A 16,172-nucleotide genomic window follows, 5' to 3' on the forward strand; every position below is an offset into this window, starting at 1 on the left:
AGAGGTGGTAAGAGCTCTGGTACAAGCCACTGCAGCCCAGCAGGAGGCCACCTGGGTTCAGGCAAAGGCGCAACAGGAGTCTATGCAGCTACAGCAAGAAACCAATCAATTATTAATGGTCCAGGCAACCCAAGATCGTGTCCTCTTGCGAGAAGTAGTGGACCAGCTAAAGATCCTCACCACCCAGGCCCGGGGATCAGATGGGACGCGAACCCTGAGGGCCACTGGTTGTCTGCCAAAGATGACGTCAGAAGATGACGTAGAAGCATATCTCCTCTCATTCGAAAGGACTGCTCAGCGTGAGACGTGGCCCCAGGAGCAGTGGGCCAGCATTCTTGCCCCTTTTTTGTGCGGAGAGGCCCAAAAGGCCTACTTTGACTTGCCTGCCACGGATGCCACTGACTACACCCGACTGAAGGCAGAGATCCTAGCACGATCAGGGGTGACAGCAGCGGTACGGTCCCAGAGGTTCATGGAGTGGAAGTACCAGGAGAACAAACCCCGGAGGTCCCAGCTATTCAACCTCATACACCTCGCGTGGAAGTGGTTACAGCCTGGAGGAGATTTTGGAAACCCTGGTCATGGACCATTACATGCGAGGACTGCCACCAGATCTCCGCAAATGGGTAGGCCAGAACGATCCATCCACCCATGATGAGATGATCATGCTGGTAGAAAGACACATGACAGCCAGGGAACTGACCAGACTACCCAAGGACGGCCCCTTTCGAAGCAAGCACCCGACCCCAACCTGGAAGGTGGGACAGCCAAACCCCTGGGGAATCCTAGGTGGAGGAAGGCAGGGGCTGAAAACCAGTGGGGACCTCAGAAGGAAGGGATTGGCCTGAGTGGGGGGAACCCTGGGACTAAACCCCCTAACCTCCGTGATAGGGGAGTGATTAGAAACAATTATAGAAGTTATGCATGTGGGGAGTGGGGACACATAGCAGCACAGTGTCCCAGCACTGAGGAGTCTATGCAATGCAACTTGGGGGATTGGGAGATCCTGTGCTCCCTTATCCACCTTGCAGGCGTCGCATTAGCCCCACATAACTACACCAGGCCGGTGAAGATAAATGGAGCAGAGACTACAGCGCTTGTGGACTCGGGGAGTGCTATCACCCTTATATTGGGTACGCAGGTAAAAAGTAGCCAGCTGCTACAAGCCAAACATGTAGCAGTGACGTGTGTGCATGGAGCTGTGAGCCATTACCCCCCATCCCAGTGGAGATAGAGGTTCAGGGGAACCCTATTGAGGTCACAGTGGGCGTGGTTCCTAAACTCCCATATCCTGTAGTCATTGGGAGGGACTATCCAGGGTTTGATAATTTACTCCCCGCGGAGAGACTGGAGGGAAGTGGGGACCCTGATGGCAGTGACTCATCATTGGGGGAATGTCAACCCCCAACGTTCGCTGAGATTTCTCAGGATCTATTCCCAGCCCCCCAAAAGGCCCGGAAGACAAAAAAAGAGAGGAAGGCTGCGAAGGCCTTGGGAACCCGGATCCTGACCCAGGGCCAGAAGACCGCCCTAGTAGGCAGAGGGACACGAGCAGCCATCAGAGAAACTACCACCATGGAAGATGAGCCAGAGGCTGGCCCCAGCCATGACAGCGGTGAGCCGTTGGAAGAAGCAAACGGTGGTCCCTGGGAGCTCAGACAGGTTAGTCCCAGGAGAGAGACTTTCGGGCGGTACCAAGCAGAGGACCCTAGATATGATAACGTCAGGAAAGAGGTGGCTGAGATAGATGGGATACCAGTGGAGCGGAAGGTCCGGGGTCCAGGACCTTACTTTATGTGAAGAAAGATCTCCTGTACCACGTGGTGCAAATGCAGGAGCAGGAGATGCATCAACTTCTGGTGCCACGAAAACATCAAAAAGCCATATTGAGCCTCGCCCACAGTCACCTGTTTGGAGGACACCTAGGGGTAGAGAAAACCCAGGCATGGATCCTGCGGAGGTTCTTCTGGCCAGGAGTACATGAAGAATCTTACAGTCAGTGGTGCAGTCCAATTGTTCTAGTGCCTAAACCTGACGGTACCATGAGATTCTGTAATGACTTTCGCCGACTGAATGAAGTATCCCAATTCGATGCATATCCCATACCACACATCGACGAACTGGTTGACCGACTGGGTGGTGCTCGATTTTTGACTACACTGGATCTGACAAAAGGGTATTGGCAGATTCCCCTGACCAAAGAAGCTAAAGAAAAGACAGCGTTCTCCCCCGACGGGCTATTCCAGTACACCATCCTCCCTTTTGGGCTAAATGGGGCCCGGGCCACATTCCAGTGCCTCATGGATAAGCTGCTGCGCCCCCATACTAGTTATGCAGCCGCATATTAGATGATGTCATCATCCATATGCCAGACTGGGGAACCCACTTGGAGAAAGTTGAGGCAGTACTGCTCACCATAAGGTGGGCTGGCCTCACTGCTAATCCCGCTAAATGCGCCATAGGGTAGCAGAGGCTAGCTACCTGGGATATATTGTAGGGAGGGGCATAGTGAAGCCCCGAACGAATAAGCTAGAGGCGATTGAAAACTGGCCCCAGCTGACCCGAAAGAAGCACGTACGTGCATTCCTAGGCATGGTAGGCTACTACCGATGTTTTATTCCCCATTTTGCCACTAGGGCAAGTCCCCTAACAGACCTGGTGAAGGCCCGAGGTCCAGACATGGTGAAGTGGACCAATGCAGCAGAGGGGACATTCATAGACCTTCGGACGGCACTCTGTAATGACCCTGGATTTTAACAAGGGATTTATCTTACAAACAGATGCTTCCGAGGTGGGGTTGGGGACAGTTCTGTCGCAAATGGTGGGAGAAGAGGAATCCAATCCTCTACCTAAGCAGAAAGCTTCTCCCAAGAGAACAGAAATACGCGTAGTTGAGAGAGAATGCCTTGCTATCAAATGGGCCATGGAGACACTGTGCTATTACCTCTTAGGCCGGCAATTTACTCTTGCGATGGACCATGCACCCCTCCAGTGGATACAGCGGAATAAGGAAAAGAACGCAAGGGTCACCAGGTGGGTCTTATCCCTCCAACCGTTCCACTTCTGCATACAGCACAGGGCTGGATGCCACCATGGCAATGCTGATTGTCTGTCACGAGCACATTGCCTGGCGTCCCAAGTTGCCCAACTCTATGGTGTTGAGCAGAGGGGGGGATATGTAATGGGGCAAGCCAGATGGCTACAGTAAAGTAGTGAGGAACAGGTATGTTAACCCCAGACTAAACAAATCCCTGGTACCATAGTAACCAAATGGCAGTTGCTCCAGGATAATCAAGACACCTGAGACCAATTAAGATCCTTCTAGAAGGCAGGAGAGACAGCTAAATTGATTGGGACACCTGAAGCCAATCAAGGACTGGCTGGAACTAGTTAAAAGCCTCCCAGTTAGTCAGTGTGGTGTGGGTGTCAGGAGCTATAGGAGGGAGCTGTGCTGTTGGAGGAATGAAGTAGTATGAATCCATATCAGGTGCAAGGAAGGAGGCCTTGAGGTAATTGTGAAGAAGATATTGAGTGGGGGCTGCTGTGGGGAAGTAGCCCAGGGAATTGTACATGCCCTATTTCCAAAAAGTCAGCTTTCATAGCTGCTAAGTTTAGGGTCCCTGGGCTGGAGCCCGGAGTAGAGGGCGGGCCCGGGCTCCCCCACCCCTCCCTGATTAATCACTGATACTGGGAGACAACAGAGACTGCGTGAGGGAGGGTTGTTTCTCCTCACCTGCCTTGCTGGCTTATGATGAAAATGGCTCAGTAGACTGTGACCCTTGCCTCTAGAGACAGAAGGGCTATGTGGAGGGTCACAGTGAGCCTCTGAGGCTAGCAAAAATCTGTCAGGAAATGCAGAACCCACGGAGTCAAGGACAGAACTTTGTCACAGTATATATGCACCCAGATCCACTTCTGGGGCCTTATTCATAATCTTAGATCTTTGCAGGGTTATGACAACATTATAAATGCTCTGAATGAGAATTCCTCTCTTTTTTAAAAATTATAATGATATCAAAAGCAGGAAAAATAATATTTAGATAAATCTGCTTTCCCATCTTTTTGTCCCCAAGCTCTTTACCTGTCTGCGAAGGTTTCTTGTCGTCTTGCACATATTATCTATTGCAATATTCAGGGCATTACTCTTTTCTTTCTTGTCAGCCTGAAACAAACATTATAGAAAACAAAACTGTTACATATACATATTACTATTTAACATCTTTTAACAATTTCTCTCTGTGTGTCCCCAATCCAGCAATGCACTTACGCACATGGATAACTAAATATGTGCTTAAGTCCAATTAAGGTCAATGGGACTTAAACAGGTGCTTAACTGTTTTGCTGAATAGAGGTGGGTTTGCATGTGTGCAAACCACCAGCTTACATTTTCAAGCATCAACTGCTAAAGTGTCATAGTGCATTCAATATGATGAATACACACTTTGCTTATATTAAGTGGAAAAACGATTACATAGATATCATATATTATATACTTTGAATTGTTGTACTATTGCTTTTTCAATGTTGGGATACATTCCACATGATATTAGAAGCACCACAACGAATGTCCACTTCATTATCACCACACCTATGTAAACATTTTGAACTATCTTTGCAAGTGGTTTAAAAGGGCCAGACACAATACAGTTTGATAGCTTTTAAATTGCTATAATCTAGAGTATTTTTAATAATTCTATAGAACTACACTGGTGAGTTGCTAAATGTAAAAGATGTGCACTGCATATTCAATTCATGTAATCTGTGAAAATTAGAAACGCCTTTCATCTGACAGCACATAATGAAAAAATCATCGGAGCATAGAAGACATGGAAAAAAGCCTTGAGATACTTTAGAGGGTACTGTGTGTGTCAGCTTCACACTTTTAATATAGCAGTATTCTCATTTTTTTTCCCTTCAAACTATTTCTGCTAGTGCAAAGTGGTTGGATTATTATTAACATTTGAAATTAGTAGTTGATATTTTACGTTATTGGCCAACACTGATTGTATATAATTTTACTCCTAGTTTATTTTGTCTAACAATTATGTCATATTATATATTTAAGACAACACATACAGTATGTAAGGGTGCAAGTAGTCTTATGAAATTTATTTCTCTAAAGCAATTTGACATAGTTTACCAATCAAAATTGTATTGCTCTAGTCCAAAAGAAAGACACACATGTATTTTCCCTACTCAATTACTTAAAACATCATGAATACAGACTTCCTACAATCTGTGTAATATTTCAAGATACAGAGACAGACTCTGATTGATGTCAGTGGAGCTACACCAATGTACACCAGCTGAGACTCTGAACCACAGTATTTGAAATATACCGTTAGCACATTAGCAACTCCATTTTATGTGGACCTAGTTGAAACTCTATCTCACTCTGAAAAATGGTATGAAGCATTTTCATTAAACTTTCTTAAAAAGAAATTTGTTTCTCTATATTTATATGACCTGATTATAAATGTACATATACCTTTACATATACCTTTGTGTACATATATGATAGTCCAACAGTGTATATACATACAAATAGATACATTTTCTATTACAAAAGAAAATCTGCCAATAGGAAAAAAAGCACAATGCTGAATCAGTTTGGTACAAAAGAACGGAAACAAGAGGAAGAAAGTTTAGGGAAGCCTATTAGGATCAAGTCCTACTACTTTAAATGTTGTCACTGGATGTTACAAATGCCTTGAAATAACTGTCATATTCTCCACTGATTGAAAGGAACAATTTTTTTCTTCTTCCAGTATAAATAATCTATATTAGGGCTATCTTGGACATTTTTCATTATTTCCAGCTATTGCGACAGCCTGACAATCGGAGTCTATAATCTCCTTAAAGAGTGAATGATCAAAGGTAGCTACAATGCCATAAAAGTAATGTAACTAGATGCTAATATCAATACCTGTGTAGGTACCAAAGAAAATAATGATTCCTGTACTGCATTTAGCAACGCCACAATTAGTCCTGGCAGCAAAATTAATCCTTTCCTAACTTCTAGTTTAAAAGAACCAATAAAAGCATTTTGGATGGTATTTAGCTCAGCATATATCTATGCATTTGCCAACTAAAGGGTGAAATAGCACCTCAACAGATCCTTTAAAGATTTATATAGAGAGGTGATTTTTCTAAGGAGACACAATCAATGTCAAGTATTGGGATTTCTGAACTTTTCCAGTAGGATGTAATGTCAGAGGTGGTAATGATGTAAACTGGCCCCTACGACCACTTAGTTCTCTGAGGCAGCTACAGCTAAATCTCCTCCTCCATTGAAGAGATGGCATACAAAATATTAAATCTAAAGAAAGTCCTTTATTTGTGAATTTACTGTCAATGGTCAATGTCTGTTAAGCACAGATAACTCTACATAAATTACTCTTCACCTTGCTTATTGCAAGGCTAAACAAATTATAAAATGCAGCTTCTGATTAACTTTATTTACGTAATATGCATGGATATGTTTAGACTAATAGATCATCTTTCTGCAGTAGAAGAAAATTCTATTACTGCTAGGATAAATCCTTTATTTAAAAGTGTGACTTCTCACGTTACACCGTATTTCGAAACTGGGTGCTAATACTATTACAGTATGTGGAAGACATAAAGGTGAGTGTAGGAAAAGCCTTAAACATAAGGGCCCTTGTACAATGATAACTTCCCTTTAGCAACCCCAATTCATCCCCAGAGTAGGCGCTTCCTAGGCACTAAATGAACCAGAGGTCTTATGTAAAACAAACAAACAAACAAAAAAAGAGCTCATGTAATTAAAGGCTGTATCATAATGCATGTGTACAAGAGCTCCAAACAATCATTGTATGGGCAATGTTCATTCTGACATTTTCTTAGTTGAAAGTACTTGACTTCACAGACTTTTCAAAGAATCATAAAAATGTAGTGCAGGAAGAGACCTCAAGAGATCATGTAGTCCATTCCCTCACACCTATGCAATACCAAATATACCTAGACCATCCCTGACAGGTGTTTGTCTAAACTGTTGTTAAAACCCTCCAGTGACAGGAATTCCACAATCTCCCTTGGTAACTTGTTCAAGTACATAACTATCCTTACAGTTAGGAAAAATTTTCTAATATTGAACCTAAATGACTTTTACTGAAGATTGACCTGAGTACTTCTTGTCCTACCTTCAGTGGACATGAAGAACAACTGATCAAAAATATTAAGAGCTGTTATAAAGAAGTCAGGGAACACTTATCAGGTACCCCCCTCAGTCTTCTTTTCTCAAACCTAAACATACCCAAATTTTTTAACCTTTCTTCAGAAATCATGTTTTCTAACTCTTTTTTTTTTTTTTTGCTCTCCTCTGAACTTTCCCCCATTTGTCAACATATTTCTTAAAATTTGTTACCTAAAACTGGACAATACTCTAGTTGAGATATCACCAGTGCCAAGTAGAATGGGACAATTATCTCGTGTCTTAGCTATGACACTCCTGTTAATAAACTCCAAAAGACTAGCCTTTTCTGCAACTGACTCATGTTATTGACTTATATTAAATCTGTGACCCACTATATCTGCCAGGTCCTTTTCTGCAGTACTGCTGCCTAGCCAGTTATTCCCCATTATGCATTTGTGCATTTGATTTTTCATTCCTAAGTATATGTCTTTCTTGATTTCATTTTATTGATTTCGGAACAATTCTTCCTTTTGAATTCTAATCCTTTCCTCTAAAGTGCTTGCAATCCCTCCCAGCTTGCTGTCAGCAACAAATTTTATAAGCATACTCTCCACTCCATTACTGAAGTCCTATTTAATACTTAACTTTGTATTTCCTAATTTTGTATGTCTTAGTTTATTGATGAAAACAGCCTTAACTAACATTAAATGAAGTTTTTGCTGGTGAATTTCCTTGTTGTTTTTTGTTTGTTTGTTTTAATAGGCAGAATGTTTTCCCCTTAAGTGCTGGCAAGAGCTCACCAGAGCCTGGTGCTACATGGAGCTGGTTCACCAGAGGTTTACAAAATAACAAATTAACACTGAACTCAAAGTAGCCACTGGGCATTAAAGTCCTTAATATAAGCAATAGTTCTTTACAGAGATTGAAAGCAAATATTTTCAAGGTTAGGCCCCCGACCAGGCCAGATAACTTGATTAGTTCAATGAAAGTCTTCATTCCCTATCCTGGCTTCACTTAAAATTGGCCCCAATAGAAGCAGCTAGCCATTTTTATCTGGCCTGCTGGTCTTTGTCTGGATTGGTCTCTGTCTGCTTCAGCCTTTCTAGATGATGGAGGGCCAGTTCTTGCTGGTTCTGCCTGCAGCTGATCATGGGAGGCCTCACTAGGCAATACTTAAAGTCTGAACTTGCTGTTCTTTCCTTCTAGCAGTATACCTTCCTGGAGGGAAGGTGCAACAAGGCAGTATGGTCTCTGATGGGGGCAGCAAATGCCTCGTAGACCCTGAAATAGTGTTGTTTATGGACCAACGTTGTCTTCAAAGTATATTTTATTCCCATTGTTATCTTTATGAAGCTCCATATTTCACCACTCAATGTCATGTTGACCAACGTATTGAAAATATTTAAATTATACTGTAGTAGAACAAAACATGTTTAATGAAACTTCAGTTTTACTGCAAACTGGAAACTACTTTTTTGAAACTGTGAAACAGAAAATTGAGTAGCGACTCAGCTATAATTTCTTGCTTTTTTGAAAAGGTAAATATTCACAAAAGCCACAGCCCCAACTTTGTAAGAAGCAAATAAACAAATATAATTGAAAATGAGCTGGACTTTTCATGTAACCCTTTTTAAAAAAAAGAAAAGTAACAATTACCCTTAGAAAAGAAACGGTGTAAGTTACCACAGTACAAAGTCAGAGGAGCACAGCAGGCACCCAGCCAAAGTCAGGCTGCTTTCCCTACAGTCTCCCCAGAGACCCTTCTTTGTAATAATGTACCAGGACGTCTGAGGTAAATCAGTTATCAAAGGCAGCTGTTGTCATGACAACCAGGACAAGTTACTCCCCCTAAGTATACAAAGGAACTGGAGGGGAAGGAGTGATGAGTGGTTATGTCTGTCATCACAATGTTACTGCTCATGCAAAAGCCGGGGACAGAAAATGGACATTCCATGGCAAAAAATAGGTTTTACCAGTTTTCCCCATCCATAAAAAGTTATATCCATATATGAACTATGTGGCAGAAGCAGGGATGGGGTCCAATTCTTTAGAGTAGCATCTTTTCTCTCCCTGCAATCCCCTGGCTCATTCCGTGAACACCTTCCAACTTCTGCAACAAATGAGGCAGCAGTCTTAGAAACAATTTTTCTACCCAATCCTGATTCATCCCAAGGGTAGGTTCATCCTGTGCACTGAATGAGAAAGGGTTTCTGTGGAAAACATAATATGTAAGCATGCAATTAAAGGCTGTGTCATAATGTATAACAACAAGGAGGCTGAATTAAGGTTGCATAGAATTAATATTCTCTCCTAATGGAGCAACCGATAGCAATAGTAGGTTGGCACCAAGGCATGGAGCATTTGAGCTTATCAAAGAGAAGATCACCAGATTTTTTTTAACATGGGCAAAACAACATATTTTCCCCTAGCCTCATTCTCAGAAATGGCTGACACATTTTGGCTGAAATTTTCCACAAAAATTCAGGTTGAAGCAGACACCGAACATTAAAAAAAAAATCTGCCTAAATGGTTAGGTTGGCAACATTTGTGGCATCTGAAAATGGGGCTTCTAATGGGAAGTGTAGGTCAACCTTAATAATAGGTGATGCTACCAGCCCCACCTATAATATTATAATTCACAATAAAGGCCAGATCCTCAGCTGATGTAAACTGGCATAACCTCAATGATTTCAGTGGAGTTATGACAGTTTATACCTGCTGAGGATTTAGCCTTGAATAAGCATAAAAGTTCCTTCTGTACTCAATTGTGGTAAAATATATATCTGATATAAAATCTGGAAAGACCAAAGCACAGAACTCCCCTGGATTCTTCAGTGGCTAAATGCCAAGAAGGTACCATGAGTGGAGGGTAATTATTAAGGTATTTCTATGTTGTTTTTCTAAATTAATATTACTGTATTATAAACAGTGTTAGCGATAGCAGCAATTCTACAAGATTAATACTGCATTAAGTTAAAGAGAATTTAAACTAAGCAAACTATTTATTGAGATGAGGCTTTTAATTTAGTTTGCTGATATTTCTACCACTGCTTACACAACAGTCACACTACTCTGCCTTCTGCCTTTCTTCTGAGCACCGATGTGTTTTGCAATTTAGGAGATTAAAAAGAAGATTTAGCTAGAGTTGCTTTAGAAAAGCAATGATATAGCCTTTTCAAGTGTTGAGTCTGATAACTCTATAATAAGGATACAATTATCCACAGATATCATAACAGTGCACATGGCTGTAATTAATATTCACAATGCTAATCAATGAACAATGCCCCTTTAAGCCATGATCAGGAATTCAGTTGCAGCACAGAGTTGAGAAGTGCTCTCTCTAACGGACCTATAATAAATGAAATAGCTCTACTGGCCAAATCATATGGAATGAGAGGGATTAGATGTGCAGTGATGTTCAATTTTCCAATATACTGATACAGAATACATTGTCTATTTCAAATACAACTGAAAATGGTTCATCTTCACTGAGAAATATATATGTTCACAAATATACAACCATTCTTTTTCACAATTAACCTCACATATTGAAGAACAAGTTAGATAAGACATTATCAGAAATGATTTGGTTAATAGCCTGCAGAGGACAAGGGAGCAAACTCAATTTTGTTCATAACATGGGAGTTGAAACCCAGTATGTTCTGATTGGTAGAACTGGAGGCTATGCACTTTAAATATAAGACAAAAATATTTTGGATTTTGCCCAATTGATTCCTACAACAAATGTATCCAATACATTAGTATAGCAATAACCTGTCTGTGAAATTCCGCCCTCTCCATCTGACATGGCCTCAAGCTACGACATTTGAATTAGGATCCAGATTTCAAATACCAGAAGTGTTCAGAATTGCATTTTAGTTCAACCCATCGTAAATATAATGATCACTTACAAACTTCAGGTCTGGGTTCATATTAGGACAATCCTGAAGTTTGAGGATGTTCAGAAATGGGGTTTTGGTTCAGGGTCATCTTTGCCCAGTCCAATGTTTCCATGTTAGCCTAACATTTGTTAACCTAAGCTTCGTCTACACTTAGGGTACCATGTAGGGTACGCACACTGCACACCCCTGTAGCACGGGTGTAAATAGCAGTGTAGATAGTGAGCACTTCTTAGGTGAGTAAAGACATGCCAAAACATTAGGGTATATACCCTGCATGGCTCTCTACACACCCAAGCAATACTTCCCACATCTACACTGCTACTTTTAACAGTGCAATGTCCCACTGCCTCTCTGCTGCCAGAACCTTTCCTCACTGCTGGGAAGGATGGGTGGCAGCAGGGAAAGGTTCTGGCAGCTCCCCGCTACTGAAGCCTTTTCACACCACAGGGAGCTACTAGAGAGCCTTTCTGCACTGTAGGGAGCAATGCATATCCTATGCATTGCTGCCTAAGTAGACAAGGCTTTAGTGTATTGATCTTGCAATGTCCTTTGGTTAAGGGAGAGGCAGATCACTATAATGTTCAACCCCCATAAATCTTAGTTTAATGTAGGCCCAGAATACTCTTCTCCTCCTCCCTCCCCACACCCCAAAAAAATCTTGAAATGGGCTAGAAAAAGGAAAACAGAGGAACTTCTTGGAGCATTTCCTCTGACTCCCTCCATTAGGGGATAGGCAAGTCCTGTGCTTCTGCTCGCTGTCAGTACCATGTCAGATGCACAAGCAACCAGGAATAGATTCCATAGATGGCCTGAGCAAGAGGTGGCACTCCACATGAAAGCAAGAAGACCCTATTTTTCCTGACTTCAATTCATCCAAAAATCAGGGGTAGCTCTATGTTTTTAGCCGCCCCAAGCATGGCAGTCAGGCAGCTTTCGGCAGCGCGCCTGTGGGAGGTCCACTGGTCACACAGATTCGGCAGCACACCTGTGGGAAGTCCGCCAGTGCTGCGCCTTCGGCGTCCCCGCTGCCGAACTGCCGCCAAAACCACGTCACCAGCGGACCTCCTGCAGGCATGCCGCCAAAGGCAGTCTGATTACCACCCTCACAGTGACCGGCAGGCCACCCCCCGCGGCTTGCCGCCCCCCAGGCATGCGCTTGCTGCGCCGGTGCCTGAAGCCACCCGTCCAAAATGCATACAGACCTTAATTCAGTGACGTACTTAAAAACAGTCCTAATTTTAATGAGAGTATTCACATGCTTAAGTTTAGGAATGTGCTTAAACACCTTGCTAAATCAGGGTCAGGTTGTACTCCAAGGTTTCTCTGAACATGGCATGGAGACTGGGGCGGCTCTATGTATTTTGCCGCCCCAAGCACGGCAGTCAGGCGGCTTTTGGCAGCGTGGCTGCGGGAGGTCCACCAGTCCCGCGCCTTCGGTGTACCCGCCGCCGAATTGCCACCGAAACCGTGGGACCGGCGGACCTCCTGCAGGCATGCCACTGAAGGAAGCCTGACTGCCACCCTCACGGTGACTGGCAGGCCACCCCCCGAGGCTTGCCGCTCCAGGCACACACTTGGTGCGCTGGTGCCTGGAGCCGCCCCTGCATGGAGACCTACATTCCATTTTTTTAAAAGGTTGAGGCTAGTATTGAGCACATAAGTTTGATTTTTCTGGGACTGTACTGATACTGATCGTTAATTGTAGAGCTTTTGAGAGACTTTATGAGCAAACGACGAGAGTGAAAATTTTCCCTCCCTACCAGCTACAATATGACTATATGATAAATGTCTTTTTCTTTGTATATAGTTTCAAAAGACAAAACTAAAGCAAACAAACCCCGCTGTAAATAGAAGCTATATTTCATTAGATCAGTTCTCTATGGAAAGAAAACTACTTTAAAAAATCTCAAGCAAAAATGTGACCACCAATCAAAATATTAACTGTGATATGTTATTAGATGTACAAACTATAAATGATTGACCTTAGTTCAAGGAAGTAATCAAATTGGCAATATTATTTTCACCAACCATAGGACCTCCACTGATACAGCTCATTCACTGAGCAAGAACCAAGAAACTCAATAAAACTGACATCACAGTCCTTGTAAAAATGGCTAAAAAAATACGTCATGTCCTTTCTTACAATTTAGCTTGAAACAAAGATCTATTATCATTTATTCCTTGCTAAACCTTTATCCAAAGGCAGAACTAGTAAAAAAAAGTTACAGTTTTCATACCAAATTATAAAAGAAGTGTGTGAAAACTGCCACTAGTGTAAAATTTTACACAAGGTCACTAAATGTAAAGAGATTTTCCATGTTCTGATAATTATGAAGATAATTGGGAAAATTCCATACATACATTTGTTGTACAAGACTAAAAGAAAAAGATGGATTTACTTTCATATTTGGTTTATGGGAGCACTGTTGGTTGAAAGTAATGCACAAAAGCTAAGATGATGATAAACTGCAGTGCCTCGACAAAGACAGCTGGAGCTTGCCTATCACACAGTTTAATTTTTAACCTTCCTATATAATGAAATATTTGGTGTAATAAGGATGGACAACAGATTCATCAACTCAGATTCTATGGTCTGCCCAAGTCAAAGCTGCTGATCTGATAGGACTTGAAATGCTTTGCTGGATCAGGGTCAGAGTCCATATTCACCCATACTGCAGTCCTATGGGTTGCCTCAAATATTTGCAAGATAATGGACAACCCTCAGATATCCACCCCAAACACATCCATTTCATCCTCACCATAACAATTTTAAATTCAACAAACACTTTGTCTAAACGATGCGAACAGCCCTGGGTACTAGAATGGCCCACAATATGTTAAACGCTTGATGGCCACCTTAAAGAAGAATTGATGGACATATGCAACACAAAACTAATGATATACCTGAGATACATCAATTATATCTTCATCCTCTGAACAGATGAATTCAACTCCCTTAGATTTCCACCACAACTTCAACAACCAGCACCTTTCCACCAAATTCTGTTTGAAACACTCCCACACTAGCATCAACTTCCTGGACACCATGATCAGCTTCAGTAATGGAACCCCACAGACAACCGTATAGAAGAAAGCCATGGATCAGCACACCTATCTTCAGAGATCCAGTAACCACCCCAAACACACCAAGAAATCTGTTATCTACAGCCAGACATTCAGATACCTCAGAGGAGAAGGTCCAGGATATATACCTTAACACACTCAAAACTGCCTTTACCAAATAAGGACACTCCAAAGAAATGGATTGCATCATAGAACAGGCCACCCAAATACTCCAATAGAACCTGCTTCAATACAGAAATAAAATCCCCTCCAACCACAGACCCCTAGTTGTCACCTTCCATCCCACACTGGAACCCGTATGGGGTATCATCAAACAACTACAACCCATACTCAATGGGACCCAATCCTGAAAGAAATCTTTTCGAACACCCTCTTCTGGCCTTCAACAATCCCCCAACCTCTCCAACCTCATCAACAGAAGCAAGCTCCACATAGACCAGGAGACACCAACTCAAAGCAGCACCAGACTCTGCCAGAACAGATGCAAAACCTACAGGCCTATCTCTACTGCTACAAGGATCAACACTCCCCACAACACACCTTTCAAAATCCATGAGTCCTACACATGCCAATCACAACATGGGGTGTACCTCATCCAGTGCACTAAATGCCCCAACCACCACCATGTGGGTGAAACCAGACGATCACTATGCTCTCGAATGAACTCACACATGAAAATGATAAAAGACACAAAAACTGTATCACCTGTAGGTGAACACTTTTTATAAAGTAATCACTCCATATTCTGACCTCTCAGTCCTCATCCTCAAAGAAAACTTGCACAACATTTTCAATAGATGAGCTTAGGGACCTAAATTCATAACTTTGCTAGACATAAAACACCATGGTCATAATAAAAACACTGTTGTAATAAGCCATCATCCAATCTGTAACCCACTAATGCCCCTTTTTGTCCTATGACTACAGGGGTGTTAAAGGGCCACTTCACCTTAGAATGGTTCCTTAGAATGTGTGTTAACTACTTATGCTAAACCATCTGATCAAGCTTGTATTTAGCTGTGACGCTCCTTTCCCAGACCTAAAGAAGCGTTGTGTAGTTTGAAAGCTTGTCTCTCTCACCAACAGAAGTTGGTCCAATAAAAGATATTATCTCACCTGCCTTCTCTCTCTAATGGGACCAACACGGCTGCAACACTGCATACAAATATGGGTTGGCAGACATTTTATGACAATAATATGTTTTATAATAGTGATATCTTTCTGATCTCAGAACAATAATAAGCAGCTCCGTAATAGTCTGAAAATCTAAATGTAATTTCAAAATACTTGTACAAAGAAAAAGATGTGCACAGCAGATGCACATTTTTGGCTAAACGGTACCTAGTTCCATGTGAGTGGCAAGAGGGATAGTGCAAGCCATCTCTCTGTTGAAGACAAACTCATCCATAGCCCCATAGCTCATTGGCAGGGCTCCCTGCAGACCTACTTGACTGGGGCACTGCTGTGTAATCACTTTTGCACCTCCCATCTTTATAATTACAATGTATGTGGTTTTATAGCTATACATAAAGCTTCTATGAATTAGGATTGCCTGGGGTTTGGGAATACTGAACACAGGTCAGTCTGGATCCTGCAGAGGAGGAAGATACTGGAACAAGGAAAGGAAGCAGTAGGCAGCATGAACTGCTGGCAGCCAATGAGGTCCTGAGAAGGCCACAGTCCAGGAAGTATAAACTGACAAGGGGAAGAGCCCCAGAGAAAACTCACATAAAGGGCAGCATGAAGTGGCTGGGTGGAAATCACCTGGAGGAAGCCCCCAGTTTGGGGCAGCAGCAGAAGCCAGGAGGGTAAGGGGGCCCTAGAGGAAGCCTTCAGATAGGAAGAGTATAATGCAGGATGGGAGGTTAGAAGGAAGCAGCTCAGGGCCCAGAAGAGGCCCCAGTAATGGTTAGCAACATTTGGGAGGGAAGAAGCAGGATGAAGCAGCAAGTAGGGCTAGGAGCACAGTTGCCAACTTTCACGCGGTAAACAAGCACCCTGACTTCCACATTAAGCCAAAAATCAAGCTA

General features: G+C 42.6%; 1 protein-coding gene across 1 annotated transcript in view; it reads right to left on the minus strand.

Moving 5' to 3' along the window:
- The window catches only part of CTNNA3 (catenin alpha 3), a 960,805-nt gene that overhangs the window by 444,023 nt on the left and 500,610 nt on the right, over positions 1-16,172 (minus strand). The window contains exon 8 of the mRNA XM_034775301.1: positions 4,082-4,162. Coding sequence (XP_034631192.1) covers positions 4,082-4,162 — 81 coding nt within the window. The remainder of the gene's footprint in view (positions 1-4,081; positions 4,163-16,172) is intronic.

The sequence above is a fragment of the Trachemys scripta genome, chromosome 7 (genome assembly GCF_013100865.1).
Source record: "Trachemys scripta elegans isolate TJP31775 chromosome 7, CAS_Tse_1.0, whole genome shotgun sequence".
NCBI lineage: Eukaryota > Metazoa > Chordata > Testudines > Emydidae > Trachemys > Trachemys scripta.